This window comes from Eschrichtius robustus, chromosome 7, assembly GCF_028021215.1.
Source record: "Eschrichtius robustus isolate mEscRob2 chromosome 7, mEscRob2.pri, whole genome shotgun sequence".
In the NCBI taxonomy this organism is placed as follows: Eukaryota; Metazoa; Chordata; class Mammalia; order Artiodactyla; family Eschrichtiidae; genus Eschrichtius; species Eschrichtius robustus.
This window is the reverse complement of record NC_090830.1, coordinates 12111592-12138342: the sequence shown is the minus strand read 5'-3', so window position 1 is coordinate 12138342 and position 26751 is coordinate 12111592. Positions and strand designations below refer to the sequence as shown.

The 26751-nt window shown below is 44.0% G+C and overlaps 1 protein-coding gene across 6 annotated transcripts in view; it reads right to left on the bottom strand.

Annotated features, from left to right (window-relative positions):
* Nucleotides 1-26751, bottom strand: part of PCNX2 (pecanex 2) — a 302749-nt gene that overhangs the window by 53070 nt on the left and 222928 nt on the right. For all 6 annotated transcript variants that reach the window (XM_068547604.1, XM_068547601.1, XM_068547603.1 and 3 more), the window contains 2 exons: nt 23652-23710; nt 19366-19581 (listed from right to left, as the gene is read on the bottom strand). In XM_068547604.1, coding sequence (XP_068403705.1) covers nt 19366-19581; nt 23652-23710 — 275 coding nt within the window. The remainder of the gene's footprint in view (nt 1-19365; nt 19582-23651; nt 23711-26751) is intronic.

The following is a 26751-nucleotide window of genomic DNA, read 5'->3' as shown; positions in this document are numbered from 1 at the left end:
ACTTTCTCCATTAAAAAAAATAACAGTACTGATTTCAACAAGATCATACAGATTGCTAGTTACATATCAAGAAAACTACAGGGTTGTAAAATAACTCAAATTATGTTACTGAAGAATGACTGAAAGATCCAGGGACTTTGACTTTGCATAAAAGAAGACTTTGGGGGAGACAATGGTCGTCTTCAACAACTATCTGAAGGGCTATTGTGGAAATGTGAACTTGATATTCTCTGTAGTCCCAGAGGGCATTATTATGACCAATGGGAAAAAGCTTCAGGGTACAGCGTTTACTATAACAAAGGTCATTTTAACAACCATGAGTTCAACAATGAGATGGGCTGCCCTATGAGGATAAGAGGATAAGGAACGAATTAGGGATGACAGGACAGTAGTAATAGGTGCTAATAACCATAAGTACAAACCACTTAAACCAAAGTCACGGTGAAGAGAAGAAAAGAAATAAGAGAGAAGATAGGAAGGACAGCCAATCAACTGGGGTAGTTGTTATTGGTTGTGGTGGTGGTGGTTTGTATCTTTTTCAAGATAATTGAGTCCTTAGTTATTGACAGAAGGAAAAAGTAAGCCCAAAAATGTAAGTTTTTCTCTATGAATTGCTTTAGTTGTAGCCCACCAATTTTTTATATTGTGTTTAAAATTTCCATTCAGGTAAATTGTTTTGTAACTCACCTACTCAGTTTTTATTCCTTACAGTTCTGTTATTAGGTGTATGCATATTTAGGACTGTTTTGTCTTCTTGATGAATTGACTCTTCAGTCATTATGAAATATCTTTATTTTGGTAACATACCTTGTCTTGAATCTGATATTAATACAGCTATTCTAGCTTTCTCATAATTAGTGTTTGTAAGGGATAAAACTTTCTGTCCTTTTGGGACTTCCCTGGTGGTCCAATGGTAGAGAATTCACCTTGCAATGCAAGGGATGTGGGTTCGGTCCCTGGTTGGGGAACTGAGATCCCACATGCCGCAGGGCAACTAAGCCTGTGCGCCACAACTACTGAGCTCGAGCACCTCAACTGGAGCCCACGTGCCCTGGAGCCTGCGCGCCACAACTAGAGAGAGAAAACCTGTACGCCACAACTAGAGAGAAGCCTGCACTCCGCGATGAAGAGCCCGCGTGCCCCAACAAAAGATCCCGCGTGCTGCAACTAAGAGCCGACGAGCCAAAAATAAATAAAATTGAATTAAAAAATAATAAATCTTAAAAAAAACCTTTCTATCATTCTACTTTTAATCTATCCATGTCTTTGTATTTAAAACATATCTCTTGTAAACTGCACATAGTTAGGATTTGCTTTTTTATCAGTTTGATAATCTCCACCTTTTAATTACAGTGATTAGTCCATTTACATTAATGTGATTATTTATATGACTGGGTATAAATCAACCATCTTGCGGTTTTTTTAATTTGTCCTTTTTTTTTTTCATTGCATTCTTTCCAATATTTGGGGGCAGGGGTAGCGTGCTGAATAACTTTTAGTAATTTACTATGTATCAGCTTTTAAATCAGTTAGCTGTAACTCTGTTTTATTTTTTGTAGTTTCTCTAGGAATTATAATGTGCATTTTTACCCTATCACATGGGTAAAATTCATACTACTCTTCCTGTAATGTAGGACTATTACAATGGTATATTTAATCCATGTCCTTCATGTCCTTTGTGTTATTGTTGTCAAGCATTTTAATTTAATGTATATTAACATTTAAACCCCACAATAGTTTGTTATTATTTTGCTTTAAACAATCAATTTTATAAAGGCTTAGAAAGAAAAAAAAATCTTTGCTTACATATTTACCACTTCTGGCAATCTTCATTCTTTTATGTAGAATCGATTTTCCATCTGCTATCATTTTCTTTCAGCTTAAAGAATTTCCTTCAATATTTCTTGCAGTGCAGGTTATCTGGTGATTACGTCAACTTTTCTTTATCTGTAAAAACTTAGATTGTGCCTTCATTTTCCTAGATGTAGAATTCTGGGTTGACAGTTTTATTTTCCTTCCAGCATTTAAAAAATATCATTGCATTATTTTCTGGCTTGCATTATTTTTTAATGAGATGTTAGTGATTAACTCACATAGTTGTTTTCCAGTATATTATGTGTTTTTAAATTTTTCTCACGGTCCTGATAAAATGACGATAAAAAAATCTCAGACGCTCTTAAAATTATTCTTTAATTTTCAGCTATTTGATGATCATGCACTTAGGTTTGCTTTTCTTTGTGTTTATCCTGCTTGAGGTGTGCTGAGCTCTTGGGATTTATGAATTGATATTTTTCATCAAATTTTTTAAATTTTTGAATAATATTTCTTCAATTTTTTCTGCCCCTATTTATTGCTTCTCCTTTTGGGATTCCACTTATACATATGTTAGGATACTTGATATTGTCTCACACATCACTGAATCTCTATTTTCTGTAATTTTTTCATTATTTGCACATCAGTTTGAATGGTTTCTATTGCCTTATCTTCAAGTTCATTGATCCTTTTTTTTCCTGTTAAGCCTGTCCTCTACGTTTTTCATTTCAGACATTGTGTTTTATTCATTTCCAGAATTTCAGGTTTTTTTCCTGTCAATTGATAGTCTCAATTAATTCATTCATTGTGATGATTTTCCTTTGAATTCCTAAACATATTAATATCTGTTTGAAACTTCTTTTCTGTTAACTCCAACATCTTTGGGTGTGTTTCTATTTTGTTTTGTTTTGCTGGTTATGGGTCACTTTTTTTCTGCTTATTTACATATCTACAAACTTTTATTATATGCTGGCTATTGTTGATGTTATAGTATTGACAGTCTGGACTGTTTTTTTTTTTCTTCCTTTAGAGAGAGTTATGTTCTGTTAATGAGTCAATTTATTTGCACGTCAGCTTGTCAGATTGATCCTTTTGAAACTTGTTTTTAATCTTTGTTTGGAAATGTCTACAGTAGCCCTTATTCTAGGGTGAGAATATCTTTAATCCTAAAGCTTGGTCTTTCTGGAGCTCAGCTGAATTCCTGGGATGTTCAGCCAGGTCTCTCCACTGGCTAATTGGAATGTCTACATCTCTCAGCACAATATGGCCTCTGTCATCTCTATTTAGCTCACCTCACCAGTTACTGTTCTCTGTCAGGTCTTGATTATACACGCTCTTGCTACACAAAAGCAGGTTAATATTCATCCAATCACTAAAGGGGATCCCTATACTGATTTCTGTAGCTCCTTATCTGCGAAATTCACTCCTGCCTAGTACTCTGACCCACAAAGTCCAGCTACTTAGCAGCCCAGAATTCTGATTCTACCTCCCTAGCTAAACAAGACCACTGTGCTCTCTTCGGGCTCCACCTCCCTGCTACTACAGATAAGAAAGTGCCTCTGGGAAGAAAGCAGGGACAATTGTGGGAGCTCACTTTGTATGCTTCCCCTCTTTCAATGATCAGAGCCTTGCACTGTCTATTGTTCAATATCTGAAAACAGTTGATTAATATGTTTTTTCCAGCTTTATCATTGTTTGTGGCAGGGAGGATAGTCCAATACTGGCTACTCTGTCTTGGCCAAAAGAAAAAGTCTCTGAATCCTTTTACGTGTCTTTTGAAACTTAATGCAAACATGAAACCTGTCCCTACACCCACTTCCACACCATTCATTTTTCCTGGGATCCCATCTCATTATTCACCATGCCTGGTACTTAGTAGGTGATACCAAAGTGGTTGGCGGAATGATCGAAGGAATAGCTGGATGAACAAATGAAAGAATTCTTATCCAGATCACTGTATTACAGGCAACAGACACCCTATTGAGAAAATACATAGCAGATGCAACAGACTCTTGTTACATTACAGGAGGAAGATAAAGAAAGGCAATGCTTAAACTAAGCCTCTCTATAGAACCCATGCGTGAGATGACCGTAATACATCAGAGATGAAAAACCGCAACCTTCAAATAAAAATGTACACGCAGAACTGTTAGGGTAACAGTCTATGAACTAGGAGTCAAGATCAGGAAGGGGAGAGCACGCAGGTTGCTGTAACATAAAGTGAAACAGTGAAGAGCTGATCCCAGGTCTTAGGATTCCATTCATCTTTCTCCAAGACCTCATTGCTTTGGGTCTTAGCTGAAAGCACTCTTTTTTAAACATTTCAGGGATCTCTTTGCTCATTCTGTAATATAAAACTCTTATTCTCTCTGGGAAAGATGTACAGAAATACACAGGTGAAACACAAGCAGTGAGCAATTCAGATCGCAAGCTCTGGGGCACCCAGAGTGAGTAACGAACCACCACTGCGTCCTAACTGAGCCACCTACTGGGACCCCGGGACTGCGGGCGTTAGACTCCAGGGGTGGGGGAGGTCTCATCCCACCCCAATGGCACAATAAACAACACTGGTTTACTGCTAGTTAATAATATGATTTGGGAAGAAACGCTCTTCCAGTGAAAGGAGTAATAGATCTCACAAAGGAGAAGCATAAAGGGGGACCTTCACCTCAAATAGATTAGCAAAACTGTTTAAATGACATGCCTTGAGGGTTTTTTTTTTCCCTCCTTCCTTTTTCTCCATCCAGGTCAAGCATTTTATCGTGTTGGGCTGACGCCAGCGCTGTTTGTTTGTTTGTTTTACATCAAACTGGAAGGAGTGTGTGTGTATTTATGAGTACATGAGATGACGCAGAATTTGGATTTCTACCACCTGAAGGAAATAAGTTAGCACCATCCTCTGTGAGAAGCAGGGGCTCATTTCTACACTGATAAGAGGACGGTTGAGGAAGGGGTTTGCTGTGAAGGGCTGCTAGGCTTGGTAGAGACATTGTAACTGCCCGAGGTTTTCAATAAATACTCAGTTCAGGTAGGTCTTGGTGCCTTTTCTTAGGAACAAAAGATTCATAGTCGGGTTCACACTGTAAAAGAATACGAAAATAATGAAACCCAGTCATGTCTGCAAAGGCACTAATTTTGCTGTTCACATGCAAATCAGGTCCATATCCTTCTCAGAGAGGCTCCCTGGGTTTAGAGCACATTCCCTCCAAAGGGAAGACCAGAGGTCTGCTGCCCCTACACTGTGACCTTTCCCGGATGGCTGTCTCTGGAGTTTCCATGGAAGTGAACTCTTGGCACCTTTCATGTTGCTGTGTTCTCATGGCCTAAGTCAATGGGACATAGAAGGCATTCAATAACCATTTTTAAAATGAATTTTGAGAGACTTCCCTGGTGGTCCAGTGGTTAAGAATCTGCCTTCCAATGCAGGGGACGTGGGTTCGATCCCTGGTCAGGGAAGTAAGATCCCACATGTCACAGGGCAACTCAGCCCACGTGCCGCAACTAGAGAGCCCGTGTGCCACAACTAGAGAGAAGCCCGTATGCCACAAGGAAGAGCCTGCGTGCCACAACAAAGATCCCGTGTCCTGCAACTAAGACCTGATGCAGCCAAATAAATAAATAGATAAATAAATAAATATTTTAAATGAATTTTAAGAGTATCTTGGAGTCTTTTCATCCTAATAGATGAGCGTGCCTCATGAAAGCTGTGAAAATTGAGTGTCTGAACTGACAGTGTGTCTAGTAGATCCCAGATACTTTGCACACAGGATATGCATCAATTTCCAGAGTGCAGCCAAAATGTGCGGCAGCCATTGCGGCTATGCGAGGCAACCCTCTCCTGGCTACCTGACCCTTTCCTCCTTCCTTTTCCTGTTGCCGAAGGGGCAAGACTGCCCCGCTTTAAGCACCATTGGGCATCCTTACCAGTGACTGGCCAGGCCTGGCTTATTTATTCATACTAAATTCCAAAAAGGAATGAAGTCCATTTAAAAAGGCAGACACAGGGGCTTCCCTGGTGGCGCAGTGATTAAGAATCCGCCTGCCAGTGCAGGGGACACGGGTTCGAGCCCTGGTCCGGGATGATCCCACATGCCGTGGGGCAACTAAGCCCGTGTGCCACAACCACTGAGCCTGCGCTCTAGAGCCCATGAGCCACAACTACTGAGCCCACCTGCCACAACTACTGAAGCCCACGCGCCTAGAGCCCGTGCTCCGCAACAAGAGAAGCCACCACGATGAGAAGCCCGCGCACCGCAACGAAGAGTAGCCCCCGCTCGCCACAACTAGAGAAAGCCCGCGCGCAGCAACAAAGACCCAACCCAGCCTAAAGTAATAAATAAATAAAAAATAAATTTATAAAATAAATACATAAATAAATAATAAAAAGGCATACACAGTACAAAAGCAAATGATAAAATTTAAGTGACAATGGGGACAGGAAAAATATAATGAAGCCAGAAGGATGTCAAGAGACCTTCACTTCACTCTATGATGTCCTATATATTTGCTAAAGGTGGGCCACTGATTTCACTCAGGCTTTCTAGCAAGCAATGTAGAAAGATAACTTGAGGAGTGTCTCGTGTCCTTAAGACAGACACAAAATAATTGCTTGGAAGGATCATAGCTATTTCTGGCTAAGACACCAGAGAGATGACATCCCCAGGACCCTCATAAGAGAGAACAATGTACAATATGGTGACCATCATCCTTCTCAGCATTGCATGGCAGGTACAATCACGATGTTCCAGAGCTGTTCTAATATGGCCAAAGTACAATTAAAAAAATTTCTATAGGTGGCCAAAATAATTCAGCTTTAGGTATGTGGTTTTCCAGAGGTCTGGTGTCACCCAAGGGTAGATTGTGGAGATGCAGGAGGACTGGGAGAACTTCACACCTTTCAGGAAATCCTTGATACGGATCATTTCTCTCCACCCAGTTTTTTGTTTATTTTTTATTTTTTTAAATTTTTTCGCCGCGCTGTGCAGCATGCGGGATCTTAGTTCCCAGACCAGGGATCAAACCTGCGCCCCCTGCAATGGGAGCACGGAGTCTTAAGCACTGGACCGCCGGGAAGGCCCCCTCTCCAGCTAGTTTTGACGGTCACTGTGCATTGAGGGGCAGTGAATTTCAACGTCCTCTCTGACAAGCACAGGAGTGCAGCTATTCTGCGCGGCTGGTTAGCGTAGACACGCCTGCTTCAACGGTCCACCAAGCTGGAGGTAGAGGTGACATTCTCCTGGGAAAGCTGGGAAGCCAAAGGAGGACGTCTGTGCCATGTGAGAAACGAACGGCTGGCAAACCAAAGTCAGGGAGGTGCCTTCCTGGCTGGGAAGCCTGGGCCAGGATCCCTGAAGCGGGGAAGGGAGGCTCAGGCAGTCCGGCTGGAGTGGGAAGTTGAGTCCTATGGAGACATTTGAACTTCATTCTCTAGGTGACAGGTAGGCCACAGGGGTTTTTTAAATCCCAGGGAAACAGGAAGAAAGTTGCACTTAAGAAGCCTTCCCCTACAGCCTTGGGGGAGTAAAGAGGAGAGACGGGAGATGGGGCAATCAGCCACCCCCAGTCCCATTTCAGGTGAAAAGCGCTGGGGACTGAGACCAGGGTCCAGGCTGTTTACCAAGAGGTCAGAGGAAATGATGGAGAGGAGGCGCCATCATGTGACGGGGGACTTCAAAGGGATGCGTTAAAAATGGTCCCCTGAAAGCAGCAAGGCTGCACTCAAAGAATGTCGGCTTGTTTACAACCTCCCAGCAAGGGCGGGCACATTAAAGCCCAAATGCACAACATATTTTAAAGACTGGGCCTCCCAGCCCTACAGTTTTTCTCCTTATCTGATGTGCGTTGTCCCAAACACCCTGGCAACTGGATTCCACAGAAAACCCCAAATATCATCAACATTGCTATGTTTAGTTTTATCCACTAATAATGGCTTAAAATAACTGTACTAGAGATTTATTTGAGCTGAGTTTTCAAATGGCCACGGCCTTCTTCAGCCCAATGTGCCAGGCCGGTGTTTTCCGCATGCCAAGCAATGAGGTCACCAGGAGGGGCTGACAGAGAGCAGTTCAGATTATCCTGAAAGTACAAGCAGCCCCTGCTTATGAAGTGGAAGAGACGTAGGCATAGATACGGTTAAGCCAATGCTTTTCAAGCCTCAGGTGGGATTTACATACACACACTTTGGGATGTGTGTTGGACTATTATTAAATAAAATGTATTTCCTTCTGAGGCCACAGGTAAGCTCGTTCCTGAATTGCTCAGGGCCACAAAAGGAGGAGGCCATCAGATATAGACATTGCTAAGTACAAAATAGTTCACTTCCCTGAACACTGGGACCTCACACAGCCCAGCGTGCGTTGCATGTTGGAAACACAAGATGTGAGAGACGGGGCTTAGCCCTGCGAGCGCTTGCTGGAGATGCAGTCTTCTTAGTGCCCCTCATAATACCGTAATACACGTAATTCATGTCATAACGAGGACTTCCAGAACATTTTTCTTCAGGCTGGAACTCTATCGTTACTTCTTGCTAGTTGGTTAGATCAAGGGCCATTTTGTGACCAAATGAAATAATGTCAGAGAAAGCTGTTTAAAAGTTTTTGAAGGATTGTCATTTCTAGAAGGTCACGGTGGAATTTTTTCCCCAAAATTTCTCCTGCAGCTTCAATGTCATGGAGATGTCTTTCTCAGCCCTTCCCCCACCCCACGCTAGTTCTCTGGGACGGAATCTTAGAACATGAGCCTACGGGAACGTGCAGGTCATCTATCCCCAGCGACCTGCCCTGGGAGATGGCCCTGTATCTGCCAGACATCACCAGATTTAATTTCTGGAAAGAAATACTTACTATAACAATAGTCTGTTTATATGTAAAGCTATCCCATTACACTTCCTACTTGCTAATTGCTAAACATCCATTTGATAATCACCCCCTTTAAATTAATCTAACCTTAAAGATGGAGAAATGGTCACAGAGCAGAACTAAAACAAGAAACAGGGTTGGCCTGTCGAGACACTGAATGAGTTTAGTTTTTTATTCTTTTACTGGACAATTTCTCCCCAGTCCCAATTTCCATTCCTTCGGCCACATTCGACCCGAGTGTCTTTTAAGTGTCACACTGAGAATCTAGGAGAAGTGTATTTGCTCAGTGTGCAGTGGAGGAAAAGTATGTTAAAATAGTTTATAGCATGTTTGATTTTGTGGAGATAGCAGAGGTTTTTTATTATAACAATTTTCTCTCCCAAGGAGCCTCAATTTGCTTTAAGATCTGTCCACAGGAATACAACTTCTTCCATGACCTGTTCGGCAGGATAGATTTTTGAATGTGGTATAACAGTTTTTCTCAGAGAATTTTTATTTCAATACATCATCTATTTATGGGACACATACCAACTTAAAAAGTGACTTCTCAGATAGCATCTCACTGATTGCACACATCAACCTGGTTATGCAGACGTAATTTTTTCTACTAAAAATAAGGACACTGAGTCTTAAAAGCAACTTGTCCAGTAGAAGGGTCTGGCCTTTTGAATTTAAAAATCAGTATTTTCCCCTTATCACACAGTGTCTCATGAGCCTTGACCAATTACAAGCAAAAGTTCCCCGAATTTACTTTTTTCTACCAGCCCACAGGAGAAAATGAAATAAACAAAATCACGCAGCAGCGCACAGGGAAGCTTACACTGGGCAGGTATGAAGCATAAGAAAAGTTGAAATATACATAATAATGATATCTGTGAATGATATGCTTCCCTCCATTCCTGTTCCATTTCCAGATGAGAAAACCAATGCACTCAACCTTCCTGAGTTGGCCCCTTTCTGATTAATATTTAATTCAAAGTTGTGTTATCTTGCTTTTCTCCCACAAACTTTTTTTGAGTGTTGAAAGTTAAAGTATGCAGACTCTGTTAATGTTCGCCAGGAAAGCCCCTCTCCTTTCCCAGACTTGCTATCTGGACAAGCAGGGCTTTGTCTTGTTCACTAACATGTCACACAATTTGAAATGAAGAAAAATATGTGTTGAGGAATTCTGAGTGGAGAACCTATTATTTCATGGGTGAAGTTTGGAACCTAGGGACTTAACAGCTTCCTCAAGCTAGGTAGACAAAAGAAGTAAAGACTTGCTAATGACCTAGATGTTGCCATAGAGAAGACAGCATTCTAGCTAGTTCCAAGATTAGTGAGAGCTATGGCTCTACGTGGATTAGCCAGTTGGGATAAGCATTTGGGTTGGATTAATTTTAGATAAGATTAGGTTACACAGATATTTTTTAAATGTCCCCGCAGGCTGGTGATTATGGGCTGTTAGCCTAACTATGAAATGGCTGATAACATTTCACACAGACAGGAACATATATCTCCTTTTTTTTGGATATTTTCCAGACCCAACGGTAATGTGGGGTTACGTCCTGATAACTAACTATGCCTCTGCTTTCCATGTTCCTTCTGCAGGAGCCGACCAGCTTTCACGCTTGCTAAGGCAGTTGGCAGTTCAAGAAACTGAGCTGCTAAAAGAGGTGGTGCCATATTAACACTTAGGAGCATATTCAGGTGAAAGTTTTATTTTTGAATTTCAACCGCCAAAAAATGGTTACTCGTTCTTTTTCCCATATTCTCTCCTTATTTATCTTTCCTTCCTTCCCTCCTCCCTCCTCTCTCCCTCCACCCCTCCCTCCCTCCCTTCTTTCTTCCTTCCTTCCTTCCTCCCTCCAAGGCAGAGGGGTTTACTACAAAGGTCATGGACTTTGGAGTCTGCCACATCTAGGCGTTTACCCCTCTGCCACCACCGGTGACTTTGCGGCCTTGGGCAACTTACTAAACCTCATTCACCCAATTATGTCATGTCTGAAAGAGAGATAATACCTACTTGCTGTATAGACTGCTTATGAAGAATATTCTGATAATATACGCAAAGGGCTTACTATGGTACCTGGCACATAATAGGTGCTCTAGAAACTTCGGACTGTCTCTCCTTCCTCCCTCAACCATCCTTTACCGGGCATCCCTCCATGAGACCGTCAGTGCACGGGGAGAGGGGCAGGAGGCCCAGCCTTCGAGGGTCTCACAGCCTGTTAGAACCTGGCTTAGTCAATTTTTCATAGCCTGCAGGAATAAAAAGCTGAATGTACAAACTGTGCAAGAACACTGAAAGTAAACTGGCTTTTGGTTGTCAAGTGATTACCTATTGTTTTGTTATCAACAAACACTGACCGACTGCCCACCATGTGTGGCCAGCGGGCTGAGCATCTGGTCCTGATAGCAAAGATTCACAATCTACACATACAAACACCTAAAAACAAACGTCATTTTCACCGCCGCCCCTTTGTTTTAAATAAAAGGACAGAGTAATCTGCATTGGTTATGTTTTCTTGTTTGAACTAGGATACGAAAAAAAACTGGAAATATTTGATCACATGGGAATGTAGAAAATATATACAAATGCAGTACCATTCATTGCCAGGAAATACTGAGAAATGAATAAATCAGCAGAGAAAAATGTAGTCGCACAAATAATAGAAGAGGTAAATGTCCACATAACATAATGCATTTCTGATATCATTTTTCTTGAGTGTTCCAAAAACCCACTTTATCAAATGACTCTTAAATATATATGTATTTATTATATGTAATACAATAAATAAATATATGTGATATATAGATATGTCTGTATATATAAATACACATAATTTCCTAAGATCTCCCCTAAGATGATTTTTGGAAAACAGATCTTACTGTGATAAAAACGTAGCAGTCCTATACTAACAAGGATATCGAAGGCTGCAGGCATATCTACACGCATAAATAAATTTCATTTCAGCAGCCTCGAAACTTTCCACGCACGTGACGCAGCCTCAGATGGCAGAATCCGCTTCATCGTCCCATGAGAAAATATTGTTTCACTGCAGCTCAAGCCCTTTGCCCAGGGAGCCCTGCAGTCGAATTCCCACACCGTTCTAGAAGTTACATTTTCTGACCCCATCGTAATCATCACCTCATCCGCACCCAGGCCACAAACCCTTGAAATCCTTTCTCTGTGCCCCCCCTGGGACTCATGATGCATTTCCCAGCTTTTCTGAACGTCCTCCCCTCTCTTCTAGGCGCTCGGCTGGAAGGATGGCCCCCCCCCTGCTCCCCAGGGGGTCTGCGGTGCTCCCCAGTGGGACGCACTGCTTTTAACACGCCTCCCAGGAGTACTTCCAGCTGATGCTTTCAGGGGACACACTGGACCTGCCCCACCCTCTCTCGCTGACATCCCCTACAGCCCCTCTAGGTTACGTCCAGTCCTTCCGTGAAGATGTCGGCTCTGGCTCGCTCTCACTCTGCAACACACCTCCTGCCATCACTCTTGGGACTTCAGTATCCATCGAGATGCTCCTTCCGACATCCTGGCCTGATCGCCACCCTCCGATGATCTCATCTTCCACCCGACCTCAGCCACTCATTTCCGCGACCGTAACCCTGGACCCGGATTCCCCCAAAGTGCTTCCCCTCTGTAAATATCTGCTCCAAACCTCCTAATCTCCAGCAACTGCCTCCTCTCTTTCCAGCTCATTGCCTTTACCCTTTCAACTTCAACCATCCTGGTACCCTCCCCAGAACCAGGAAGTCTTCTCCCCAGGTGGTATTTCCACCTCTCTCACGCCCTCCCTCCCCTTCTTTCTCAGCTTACATTCCACGGCCAGGCATCAAAATCACTATCACACCCTTGTCCTCGCCTTCACGACACTCATCTGGCTCAACCCCAACCCTGATTAACTCCACCTCTGCCCTCCACACCTGCACCCATGAAGCTGGATGTGGCTTAGAGAAAAAGACGAGCAATCTTAACGGGTCTTCTTTTAAAGTCATGATCGCTGATCTCAAGTGCGCTCTTCATGCTGGGGATGGACTACTTCCCTACCCGATCCTCCTCCCGTGCTCACGCCTTTTCTGTAACGCCCCACCACGGGTTCCATCCTCCCAGCCCTTCGGATTCCATCACCTGCCATCACAGCAAGCCCTCCTCTTCCCTTGGCCTGAAATTCCTCCACGCCGCTTCATCGTCACAGAAATGCTTCTGACGCCCAATCCGATCCTCAGCTGGTGGGCTAACGCTTAGGCATGCCCGCCTTGCCTGTGGCGACCCTGTGCCAGCAGGAAGCCAGCAGCTACTTAACATCGCCCCTTGACACCAGCCGTGGCTCCAGGCACTGGGCTGTCTACCAGCAACACCTGTTCCCCGGGAGGAAATTATGTCCAACTCCAGCAGGGAGAAGTCCAACTGTCCCCCACGGATGACATGGTGGAAGTATTTTATATCTCCTGGACTGATGCGCCGTCAGAGCTGGAGAGGACTTATACTCACACCGAGGCTTTGATGAAGGAATTGAGACTCTGAGAAGCCAAGTCGCGTGTGTGCCCAGTTGAACATCCTGACCTAAAGTGGAGTTTTCTGTGCAACTGGGAAAACGATATGGAACGTTTGCAAGGCTATACAAGTGGTTGAAGGCATTATACCCCAGTTACTAAGTGTTTAGTAAACCAAATGAACACCATAGTACAAATTTCAAACAAATACCCGAAAGGAAGAATGTAAAAACAGGAAATGGTCAGGTAGAAAGAGAAGTTAAGAGAGTCGTGTGGGTTTGCCCAACTCTACCACTAAGTAGCTGTGAGCCTCGGATAAGAATTCATCTCCGGGAGCCTGGATTTCCCCATTAGTTAAATGGGAGGAAGTGTTGGGATTATGGCCGTTCTGAGGGTAGAGGTCACCTGCACAGGTGAGAGAGTGCTTTGTAGGTCATAAAGGATTCCCTGCAATGCCCTTATTTTTGCTCCTATTCTCGGTTCTTCTCTTCTTCATTTCTAAAGACAGTATTCAAGTTGCCTGACTCCTCTTGCTGGCAGCTCTGTTCTCCTCATTCATGTTTCTCCTCTTTTAGAGAAATAAGCCGTCAACCTAGGTCACCTGGGTGACGAACAGAGAACAGACATGGACTGAACAGATAATCAGTTCTCACTTTCCCTTCTTTCTGTGCCCACCTACTCGGATGATGGTTAAATGGGTTTTCCAATCCAACAGATTCCATTTCTTCTGCAAAGGCTTGAACTTGGTGCCCCTCACACTGTGGACCTTCTAAAGTGCATTATCCATTTCCTTGACTTAGATTTAAAGCCAGTGATTCATTTGCCAGCTCTTGAATGGTTTCCTTCAAGGCTCTCTGGTTGGGTAAATGCAAGGGATACTCATAAGCCCAAGAGCGGCAGTACAATCCTGTTTCATTACATGCTCAGCAACAAAAACTTGTATTTCTATTCTGGGATGCATGGGCCAAAAGGAGGAGAATAGAAGAACGTGGATTCTTTGCTTGTATTCTTGATTTGAACTTGTATCAATCATTCACGATAGTACCATCCAGTGGAAACAGGATGTGCCGTGAACCCTGATCAATCTTTTGGGCTACCCAGGATCTAAGCCCCTATTCTGTTTGGAAACTACCCACAGTGCCGGAGACCAGCTAACTGTTCACCAAACCTTTTTACTTTTTCTCCTGGGTACTCAGCTAGACAACATTTCTCTTACATTGGGTTGGCCGAAAAGTTCGTTCGGGTTTTTCCATACGATGTTATACCCGAACGAACTTTTCGGCCAACCCAATAGTTGTGTCAATTCTGGACAACAGAATTTAAGAGCGAATGATGCATCCCAGGTTCAGAACTGGCCCATGACGATCTTCCATGCAATCCTCCACTCTGCCAGCTTGACACTGAAGCCCAGGGTGACCCCGAAAGCAGTGCTCTAGGGAATAGGCAGAACTTCTATTGGCCAAGATCCCTGGCAGCGTGGAATGGAGCCATCCCCTCACCCCACCACCTCCTCTCACTGATTGGACTCTATGTGAATGCAAAACAAACCTCTACTGTGTCAGCCCCTGAGATCTGGGACTCAACTATTCCAGCAACTAGCAGGACATCGACAAATGTACCCATGTTATTACAAGTCTCGGCGAGAGGGAGTCGTCACCTCCTACTACAGGCACTGAAAAGTCAAGACCCTCTTTGTCCTCCTCTCCTTTGCATCTAGAGCACATGTGTGTGATCTCAGCATCTCATCCGTCAGACGCACCCACACCAGGTGTGGACGAATGAGCTAGTGACACAAAGAAGCAGGGCTCGTGTGGAAAGCGTTCTGGGAGGGAGGCGGTGGCAGAGGCCATTCATCCTGTTTTGGGGGCGGAAGTGGTACCAGCAGTAGCATCCAATGTCCAGGATCATGACGTCAGTGACGTGAGGGCAGTGCTGGGTCCACCAGCTGACGTGCCACCCCTTCACAGGCTCAGCGCTGCCGTGTGATCTCAGGCTCTCGTGTGAGAGCCACCAAGCCTGCTTCCCCAGCCATCTCAGCAAGTCTGTGCCCTGGGTAATAGCTTCCAATAAACCCTTCTCCTGCTTCAGTTAGCCAGAGATGATTTCTGTCATTTGCAACTAAAAATTCCTATGGATACAAATGCATCCCTTTCAGTGAGAGAACGACAGACGGACCTTCTTGCTCCCTGGCCTTGCGGAGGCTTCCTCTAGGGTGTACTGTTCGTTTCCTGAGTCAGAGTTGACTTGTGCCGGGAGCAGCTCATCGGTTCACTGGTGGCTTTGGTACGCTTCAGGACAGAGGTCTAACGCATCTGTATTTTGACTGCCCCAGGTTGTGCTGAAGGAGGTGAAAATTTGACCAAAATAAAGCCTGCTATTTGGGAAAATGGGAAAACGGAAAGAAAAGTGAAGTCCTAAAAATATATCTTGCAGAAATACCCAAAGAGGAAAAAGAAAATAAGATCTTCCCTGGGAATACGGTACTGGATGGTGCAAAGAGATAGAAAACAGAACGGGCTTTTTAGGTCAACTGGTGTCTTCCTGCAACAAAAGCATAATTTAGATTTCATCAAGGTGTATGACCTCTCAATAGCCCTGTGTTCCAAACTCCAGTAGAACTAGGCCAAGGAAAAGGTATTGGACAAGAGTGAGGGGTATCGGGGCAGGCTTTTTTTCTCAAGACTTCATTCCTGGGCAATCACTTTGCACGATCACTGCCTCTGTCTTGTGCCCAACACATCTATGTTGGTCCCCAGCTTCCTTCCATATTTCACCCAGTGACGTTTCTGGAGTCTGGTATGCTGTTATAAGATTGGCCCCCAGTGGCTCATGCAGCGTGACAGGGCCCCTTTTCTACCACCTGAGTCTGAGCTGTATTTGGGATTGGCTGGGGCTGATGAAAGACGGTAGGGGTGACTTGGTGCCTGTCCTGGAGGCTGAGCCATAAGAGGCCTTGCAGTGTTTGTGTTCCCCCCTTTGGAGCCCGGAGACCACCTAGCTGTGAAGATGCCTCATCCCGCCCATTGGAGGCTGAGCGGCACCAAGGGGCCAGGGCCGGTAGCCAGCCCTAGACAGGAAGGGTTAAGCCAAAACAGAAAACAATTCGTACGAGGTGAGACCAAAACGTTCACTGTGGTAGATTAAGAACCCCTACTCTATTGGTGGGAATATAAATTGGTACAGCCACTATGGAGAACTATATGGAGGTTCCTTAAAAAACTAAAAGTACAGCTACCATATGATCCAGCAATCCCACTCCTGAGCATGTATCTGGACAAAACTATAATTCAAAAATATTTAAGCACCCCAATGTACATAGCAGCACTATTCACAACAGCCAAGACATGGAAACAACCTAAATGTCCATCGACAGATAAATGGATAAAGAAGGTGCGGTACATATATACAGTGGAATACTACTCAGCCATCAAAAAGAATGAAATAATGCCTTTTGCAGTGACATGGATGCAACTAGAGGTTATCATACTAAGTGAAGTAAGTCAGACAGAAAGACAAATACCATATGATATCACTTATATGTGGAGTCTAAAATATGGCACGAGTGAACTTACCTATCAAACAGAAACAGACTCACAGACATAGAGAACAGACTTGTGGTTGCCAAGGGGGAAGGGGGGAGGGAGAGGGAGGGACTGGGAGTTTGGGGTTAGTAGATGCAAACTATTACATTTAGAATGGATGGACAACAAGGTCCTCCTGTAGAGCACAGGGAACTATATTCAATATCCCGGGATAAACCATAATGGAAAAGAATGTAAAAAAGAATGTATATATGTGTATTACTGAGTCATTTTACTGTACAGCAGAAATTAGCATAACATTGTAAATCAACTATACATCAATAAAATTTTTTTTTTTAAAAAGAACCCCTGTTGGTGATGAGGAGCTGCCAGACAACGTACTGCAGACTTCTAGAATCTAATTAACTTTGAGCCCTTCGATTCAAAGATGGGTTAAGTTTGCAAAAAAAGCTGTAAGCCACATAGAACTTGTGCTATAACAATAACTCAGATTTAACTCAGCGAACCTTAAAAGTTCTTCCTTCGAATTCCGGGAAAAATAGAAAGCTCTCAAAATAGGCAATTCTATTGCACTATTGCACCAGAGACACTTAATTTCCACCACCTTTCGTGGCATTTTCTGGCATTTGTGCAAAATGCCAGGGAAACATTGCCTCTCTTTTCTGTACAATCTGATCATTACTCCCTCAGCCCAAAAACCTTTTCCAAAATAAGCTCCCTAAATTAGATTCCTAGAATTTCTAAGGATGCACAAGAATCCTCTTTAGGTAATAGTTGTTAAAAAGTGAAGTAATGGCCATTTGTTCTTGGGGGAAAGGTGTCCTTTTGTCACTGTGAGGCTCTGGATGGCCATGACCTGACTCCTGTTTACCTTTCTAGCATCTTCTGTGACCCCTTCTTCCCAAAACACCTGGAAACCACATCTGGCTCCTTCGTGCCTCTCTGTCATCACACCAGCGGTTCCCTCCTCTCTGTTTCAACTGCAGCCCCTCCTCTGTCGAGCCGACCAGACTCCAGGCTGATTCCAGTGCCCCTTCTCTGGACCCCAAGCATCCCAGGTACAGTGCCACCCTTAACATTCACCTCGCTGAGCAGTAATTGCCCATCGCGTGTCTGCCTTGCGAGGAGGCTCCAAGCTCCTTAAGGCGGGGCCTTCACTTCTGTACTCGAAGCACCTGAGCCAGTGCTTGACATACGAGCAGTGCTGAGTAAATGTCTCCCAAGTGAATATTAGACTCATACGTCCAACTAGCCACCTGACATATTCACTTGGGTGAATCAAGGGCATTTGAAAATATCCAAAACGGAGCTCTTGATTGCATCCTCAAATCCGGAAGCGTTGTCCCTCATCCAGGCTTCCCAGTTTCAGTAAACGCACCTCTGTCCACCCAGCACTCGACCTAGAAAGCGGGGAGCAGGCTGCGCCCCCCCCTTCCCTCCCTCCCCCCAACACGTGGGCCTGCCCGGCCACCTCCAAGCCCCCCAGCACGTCTGTGCCTCCGCCCTCTTCTGCTGCTGGGGCGACAACAGGACACTCCTAAGCGGTCCCCCCGTTTCTGCTTTCGTCCCCTCTGGTACCCTCTCCGCACGGCTACCAGAACGAGCTCTTCAAGTGCAAACTAGGTCAGTCATCCCCCTTTCCGGAACCCTCCATGGCTCCCCACTGTGCACAGAAAAAAAATGCAGCCCTTCCCCCCCTGGCCAGGAGGCCCCCGTGACCCGGCTTCCCACCCTCTCTGGTCAGGTCATTCCGCCCCGGTTGCTCCCGACTCAGACATTCAGCACTTCCCAGTTCTGGGCCTAGAACATTCTTCTTCCTGTTCTCCTCAGGATCCTGCCCTGACGATCCCATCTCATGTACCACCTCCTCACCCTCTGCAGTGATTTCGGTCACAGACCCTTATTCACCGCCTTATACCTTCTCTGCAAGCTGTGACTGCTTTGCTCATTTGTTTACTTGTTTATTTTCCACGTCATGAGGGTAACACTCAAGGTCACGTGCCCATTGCATCCCCAGCATTAGAACATTGCCTGACACAGAGGGAGGGTTGTACTGGAGAAAGGCATGTAGGAATGAAGGATAAACAAAGAACCCAGGAGACGGGCCCGTGAGTATATCTGTGATACTGATCCCTGCGTGATCACGACACAACTGCAGCGTCTGATTCATGGAAAAACCAGAGTCACACTTCCAAGATTCAGGCCAACTCAGTAACCACAGGGCAGTAAGCATTCATGTACGTGATCTCATTTAAATCACACAACAACTTTATGAGGCAGCCATTCTTCTTCTTATTATTATTTTACAGATGATAAAAAAAAAAAAAGCTAAGAGACACTAAATGACTCACCCACAATAGACCATGACACTCGTAACCCAAGGAACGTGGTTCCATATGGTCCACACCCTCTTATTGCTTCTGAGTTTTTCCCAGAAGGAACGAAACCAACACCCTGACTTGCTACTCTGAAGGTTTACACCAGACGTATGACCCCAGTCATATCCAAATACATGGAACAAAGTGATTATAGCAAGTTCCCTAATTCTCATTCTGTAGGAAAGGCATTCCATTCTTCCTTTTTAAGGGTGACTTCTTATTAAAGCTTCGCATGATAATTAACTCAAATGACTGACTTCCGACAACTTCCGACAATAAAGAGATTCTTACCTCGGAATTCCAGTCCCCGAAGTTGAAAGGTGACAAGGCCATTGCCGATTTCAATCAGGTGAACGAAAGCATTGAGGTAATCTGAAGCCAATATAAAGCAATCGCCAGAGCTGTAGTTACCCCATCGGCCAAGCACGAGGTCTCCACAGAGGGACTCCTGGAGGGCCCTTGTCAAGTGTTCGTAAAAGATGGAATTGAGGTTGTTGCCATCGTTCCCTGAAGACAGGACGAGAAATAATATGCCCAGTGAGTCCAACTCCAACGTGCTTGACCTGGGAGACAGGGAGCTGTCACTTGATTAGGGGTCAATCAGATCTTCAGACACTTCGCCTGTCAGGGTGGTGACACCCTCCTATTTCTTCCCGCTATACTCTTCCTGGTCAATGTCATCTGCACAAATGGATTGAGTTCCTGTCTAAATGAGACACCTGACAAATTCCTACCTCCAGCTGAGATCTCTGGCCTGGGCTCTTGACCCGTCTACTTCCTCATGGACCTAACATCTCTTGTATGTTTCAGATGCTTCCCCACCCCCCCCCCCCCCCGCAGTGGTCCAGGTCAGGTCCCCACCTCCGTTCTCCACCTCAGCCAACGGCACCACCATCCAGTCGGCCACAAGCTAGGGATCTTTCTTCCCACTCCTTCCCACCCAAGCCTCTCAATTTTACTTTTTTCAAGTATCTTTTGCATCTTCCTACTTTTCTCCACTCCCATTACCCCTACCCTATTCCAAGCTCCATGATTTCTCAAGTAGATGACCACAGTGGTCATGTGACTCACTTATGCATCTTCACTGGGACCTGCTCGCTCATCGATTCTCTACCTCACAGCCAGAACAAGCTTTCCAGACTGAAAAGGGGAAGGTGCCATCCAGGACCCCCCAGCCCATGACTCAAAGTGGTTTCTCAGGGCTCTTTAGAGACGACTTTGTAACATCGCCTATAATAGGCTCCCATAAGTTATCCTTCATAGGAATAAGCTAGGACAGCCCTGATCAACCCAGTGTGTATGGTCACACCAGGGGCGCCATGCGGTCTGCTCCCCACTTCACTCTCCATCTTCACCTCCCACTAACCCCTTCCTCATCCTTCACGCTCAGCAACACAGAACTTCTCTCAGTTGAGTGACTCACAGGCCCCTGCCCAGCCCAGGCCTTTGCAGAGACTGATCTTTCTGCCTGGGTTTTCCTTCCGTTCCTCTCTGGCTTATTACCGCTACGATTCTTCAGACCTCTGCTCGATGGCCACCTCAGGGAAGCCTTCACTGACCACCTCGCCAGGCCAAGTCCCCTGTTACAGGCTGTCAGGACTCTGACCCTCTGCTTTGAAGCGCTTGTCTCAGTTGGAATCTGACTTCTGTTTGTTTGTGTGTATGTGTATGTATGGTTATTTGATTAACATTCGATTTCTCCAATGCACCCAACACTGAAGGAAGACTGAATATGCTTCTCTTTGTGTCCCAATACTGGCAGAATTCCTAACACGTAGTAGAGAATCACTAACTATCTGTTGAATAATAGATAACACCATAGATGATACAGCTTCCTTAAGAGAAATTTTGCCTCTGAGAACATTCCCATCGAGTAACTCCAGGGTTTCATTGAGATATAATTTACAGATAATAAACTATGTGTGTGTGTGTGTGTGTGTGTGTGTGTGTGTGTGGATACACACACACACATACATATACATACATACATTCTACAATATAAATAATTATTGCTAGTATTATATATTATATACAGAAAATAAATAGTATATATATACATACATTCAACAATATTCGTAACTATTACTAGTATTATATATTATATACAAATCTATATATATTATATATTATATACAAATCTATATATATTATATACAAACCTATATTTTATATATTATATACATAGATATAAATTATTATATATTGAGGCAATTTACTGTTTTTAAGTTATATATGTATATCAAACTCAGACTTATTGAGGAATAACTTACAGAGAGTATAATATTACCCTTTTTAGTGTCCAATCCTATGAGTCTTAAAATATGCCTCTAGTCACGTAACCACCACTTAGAATGATGCATTTGTGTTTCACCCATACTGTGGTATACAGCAGCAGTCTGTTCTGTTTCTTTTGTATGCAGCTACTACAGTTTGCTTATCCATTCAACAGCTCAAGGACCTCTGGGTTGTTTCCAGTGTTGGTGACGATGAGCAAAGCCACTCACAGTACTCATGAACAGAAGTTTATGTGAACACGTTTTCATTTCGCTTGAGTCAACCCCTAGGAGTGGCACTGCTGTTCTCCAAAGTGGCTGGACCGTTTTGCAGTCCCGTCTCAGGGACTGAGAATTCTAGCTGTTCCGCATCCTTGCCAGGACTCGGTATTGTCAACTGTTGCTTGTTTGTTTAACCTTAGCCATTCGAATCGGGTGCATCAGGACCCCAAGAAGGAGGAAGGATACAGCAAAGGAGATGGAGTGACGGATCGCCCTGCTTCCCAGTGGAATGCTAGTGTGTTTCAGGGGCGTGAAACTGGGGCTTTGTAGTGCATTTCTTGTCATCTCCCTGCTGGGCCCAGACTCCTTTTATTTCCTCTGTCAGATCTCTCACGATGAAGGATAGAACCTTTTCTGAGAAGAATGGGTCAACTGGGAAGTCCTCCTGGTCTGTGGTCTTGGGGGTGTTAGAAGTACTGGGAGGGGCTAGGAGGAAAGTTTGCCATCAGTGCTTTTATGTTAAGAGCATCTTTTCTTTGGGGAGTAAATTCTGGCTCTGGAAAGTCAGAGAAGCATAGAGTTGCCCCAAAGAGAAAAGGCCTAAAGCAAAGCTCAAGGACCCCTTCTAGGCCAGCTATTGGAGTAGGGAAGTTCGAGATAAAGCCTAGAGATCTGAACAGAGCTTCCCTGCTCTGTACCCTTGGGAACCAGAGCATGACTGGAGCTGCAGGAAGGTGCAGAGTGGCCCCAAGTGCATCCACATAAGGAAGAGCACTGATCTGCCGCTAAGAAATCTACAAAATAACACTATCAAACTACGGATATCATTGCTAGGCATTCATGCCAGTTAAAAGCTGAATTGAAATTAGTGCATTTATAACCTAATCATGATTAATGGAAAGAAATGAACTGTCCTATGGACTGAGTCATGTCATGTTGTCTAATAAAGTATCAGTATGCTTAACTTTCTATGCAGATGAAGCCTTCCTGACCTGCCATGATATTCGTTTTCTATGATGAACCAGCATGCATCCTGAGACACTAATTAGAGATTACTTTGAGTCTCTAGCACTTTTAAAGGAAAGGCCTGAATGAGAGAATTAACTTTTGCTTAATTGTTCAAACTGTTTGATGTTCGAATAAAACAAAAGAATTTAAACCACTAAAAGTGGAGAGCTTAGAACACACTGACCACGCATCTGTATAATTAGATTGAAATGAGACAATATTATGAACAACTAAAGGTGCAATGCACTTATGAAACTGTCCATATGCCTAATATCAATGGCCCTGCAAAGTTACAGAGTCCCACGGATCCACATTAGAGATACTTATACCCCAACCCATGCCCCCTTAAAGTTGGGCTGACGTAAAGTTAAACAAAAAATAAACCTGTCTCTTCAGGTATTTTCAAGTTCCAAATTATGATTTCAAATTAACCATGTATATGCAATTCAAACATAGCTAATAATCATGATACAATTCTTCCTAGACAACATTTCTGGCCCAAGGGAGAGAGAGAGTGAGTTGGATAAAAATACAGAATAGTTGAAATTTGCATACTGATATGAGGAAAAAAGAGGTCGAATGGTTAAAAGTGAAATAGATTACAGGAAGAAAAAAGTTAATTTTCTGGCAGGTAAATCTTTCCATAGCTTAATGTGGTACAAAGTTTCTGAAGACTTCTGGATCCTGGATCCTGGAATTGCTTGCCTTTAAGGACATCATAACACTGACATTTTTCAAAAAAAAATTTTGCCAGAAGACTAATACCAAGGTTTATTGTCTATATTCGACGTTTAGCATACACAAACTAAAATGTCTTAACAGGGTCATTCAATACTGAAAAGATATCTGATCATTTCTACATAATGGAGGAATGCATTTCCAAACCAAATCAGGATACTTGATCAGTTCTATTTGCACAGTTTCATTTTTACCATCAGCGTATTTACCAAGACATGCATTGTCCCCACAATGATTAAAACATAGTGAGTACTTAATTCCCCTTTTTGGATTGAAGGAATCCATCTACACAGCAAAATAAATAAATAAAAAGAGAGAACGAAGATATCCTCTTACCTGGATCCTTTTCAATTTGGACCACCAGTCTTGTGTTGGAATTATCCATGCGCCTTGTACTAGAAGGGGGCCACAAAAGGGTAAGAGGTCCTGATTAGATCCCTCCAAATGAGAGTTGGCTCACAGAATCAGCTGTGTGAGTGGGAAATGCAGGGGGGATGGAGCTCACATATTAGGGTGTTGGCTCCGCTTTGACAAGGCTGTCGGAAGAAGGAGGGGTTGGAAGGGAGGGAAAAATAACACAGAGAGGGAAGAGATGACTAGCACTTAGGATAGGATATGGGAGATTGGCCTTCATCCTTATCAGTTTTGAGCACCCGGTCCACAAAATAAAAGCGAGCATTTGAACTGCCAATGGACTGTCCCTCACCTTCAGAACTTCAGAGCAGTGCACACATAGCTATCTTTCTTTTCAAACTGATTCCAGAAAATTCGTGATTAGTGCTATGTCTCCACTACTTGCTTTCAAAAGTTGGGCCCATTCTTATAGGCCTTTCTTAGGTTGAACCACAAAATCAGCTCTCACAAGCTTAGGAAAAGGTGGATTGTCTGTAGCCATGGTAACCAGTGACCGCCAGAACCAGTTTTAAACCTTTTCAGTTATGACAACCCACCTCAACTTACAGCTTTGGTAAGCAAGCCAGCCAGCCAGCCCATGGTGGCCCCTTGCTTCTGAAAGTCAGCTGGTGAGGCACAGACTCAGTCCAGACCTCTTAGGGGTCAACAGTCACTCCCCAAGTGACTGCCCTGCAGAAGGTATCAGCCCACTTATGTCTCTCAAATTCACCGACCCTTGACCTTCACATGTCCCAAAAACCCTTTATAAGTGCAACAGTCTGCTGTGCTTGGAGGGACCGTGCCGGACCAGCTTTGACTTATTTCAGACATTGAGTGGTGGTCTCGTCATCCTTTGAAGGATGAAATGTGAAACTGACATCAACCACATGAAGTTGATGATATTCAACTGTTTATGACCTGCAAAAATGGCAATTTCATATGGCTAAACCATACAAGCTTGAACATAATGAGGGTCCGATCTTTACCATGCCTGGCCCCTGCCTTTGCCATCCCTCTGCCCTTTGCCTTCTGTGCTCCAACCACCCCGGCCTTCTTTTTCCGCACCTTCAACACGCCCTGACCTCCTTCTCCCTCCCTCCCTCCCCTGCGTCCTTTACACCTGTTGTGTCCTCTATTTGGAGGACTTCCTTTCCAGCTCCACCCACTTTTCCTCGTTGACTCCTCTAATCCTTCCCATCAAGTATCACCTTTTCAGGGAAGCCTTCCTGGCACCTGCTCTGGGCGAGATTCACGTGTCGTGTGCACTTTCATACCTCCCCTTTGGAGCACGTGTCACAGTTAATCTGAGAGAACTGCTCCGAGGAGGTGAGGGGGTAGCCAAGATATATAGGAGTTTTGCAACAAAGGGCAGGTAGTCTGAACATCAAAAGATTATTGTTAATTAAAGAAAACCAGATATCTCAAGTTAAGGAATTTAGCACTTTTCTGTGTATGGGCAGATGCAAGAGTCTGGGCTCACTGAAATCATTCCTTTGACGTGCACCTCAGCTATCTCGGCCAGTATCCTGTGTTTTCACATCCTGAGTTTCCCCAGGGCTCACCTTAGGGAGTGGCTGCAGTGTGATGGCTGCTAGATGGCAGGTATTCTTTTCCCTCCTGAGTTCCCTCGGGGCTCACCAGCTCACCATCAACTACTGATGACTGTGACATCTTTTGTTTACTGACATGGCAGGAAATACTCCATTTCCTTTTTTTTTTTTTTTTTTTAAAGAATATTGCATTTATTAATTTGAAAAGTAGACCCAAATACTCAGCAATATTCCATTTCTCACGTGATAATTTGATTACATCTGCCTCTTACATCGGACCCTAAGGACCGTGAGGTACCATTTTGCTGACATCTGGCACGCAGCAGTCACTCCATTTGTTGACGAAATAAATGAATAGTCAAAGATAATACTGCTTCTGAAGTGTTTTTCTCTGATAATACCTGCTAAGAAAAAAGGAGACTGCTTCTAGATAACATTTCAATGTGATTGTTGACATACTGCGTGTGATTAACTAAATGAAGAGCACTTTTTGGTGCTTAAGAAACCTCAGAATGCAGACTTCTTTCGGGAACTTGTCTCTTGGGAATCAGAGCAGATTAAAAAGATGTTTAGATGCATCTGTATTTTAAATAAATATGAAAGCTTGTCTTCAGGAAAAAAAAAAGTATTCTCATTTCCTCCTATGTCTCAGATATTTGAGAACCATCTAGGCAGGATCCTACTTCAGTTTTGTAAAACAGACTCTACAGATGGGTTGGAAAGGAGGAATATTCTGTTACAGCTCAAAAAGGCCATTAACCCCAGCACAATGTTCTATTACTGCTTCACTTTCCTTGCAAATACCCTCAGATCGGCTCCGAAAATAAAAAACCCAGGGTGGCAGAAAATAAAGCAAACAACAGAATTCTTTCTAATGAAGGCTGGAATCCCATGTAGGCATAGTTAGTCCCTAAATGGAATTTTAATTTCACCTTAAGACCTAGGACAAATGGAATTTTCAGCAGCAGAATAAACAATTTTTAAAGTGGGACTGAGACGAAAGAAAGTCATTTACCAAACTCCTTACGGAATTAAAACACCTTCTAGAACTATGTTAACTGGAAGACTATCTTTGCAAAAGGCTTTGGACGCAGAGTGCTAAATTCTGATCAGCGGTAACTAAGCCATGCTGCCTGTGTCCCCCAGGGCCTCTGGCTCACCACCAGACTCTCTAAGAAGGCCAACTGTCAACCATACTGGGTATTTTGAGCTTATCTCCAGTGCTTTCCTCCTGTAAATTTGGTGCTTACCACTCAAAGGTGCTAATTAGCTCAGTAATTGGATCTCTGCCTTCACTGTCCTATTGCGTGAACATCGGTTCTGCTGCTCAGGGAGGAAAAGCGGGCTCCCAACTCAATCCACAATCTCAGGGGAAGTACGGAATGCTGGTGTGGTTAGGTGGGCGTCTGCGGTGTGTGCTCTTAGCCCCTGCCTGGCAAAGCCAAGGCTCGTTGCTAGGCCACGCTGAGCACCACAGGCCCGAGAGTCTAGTG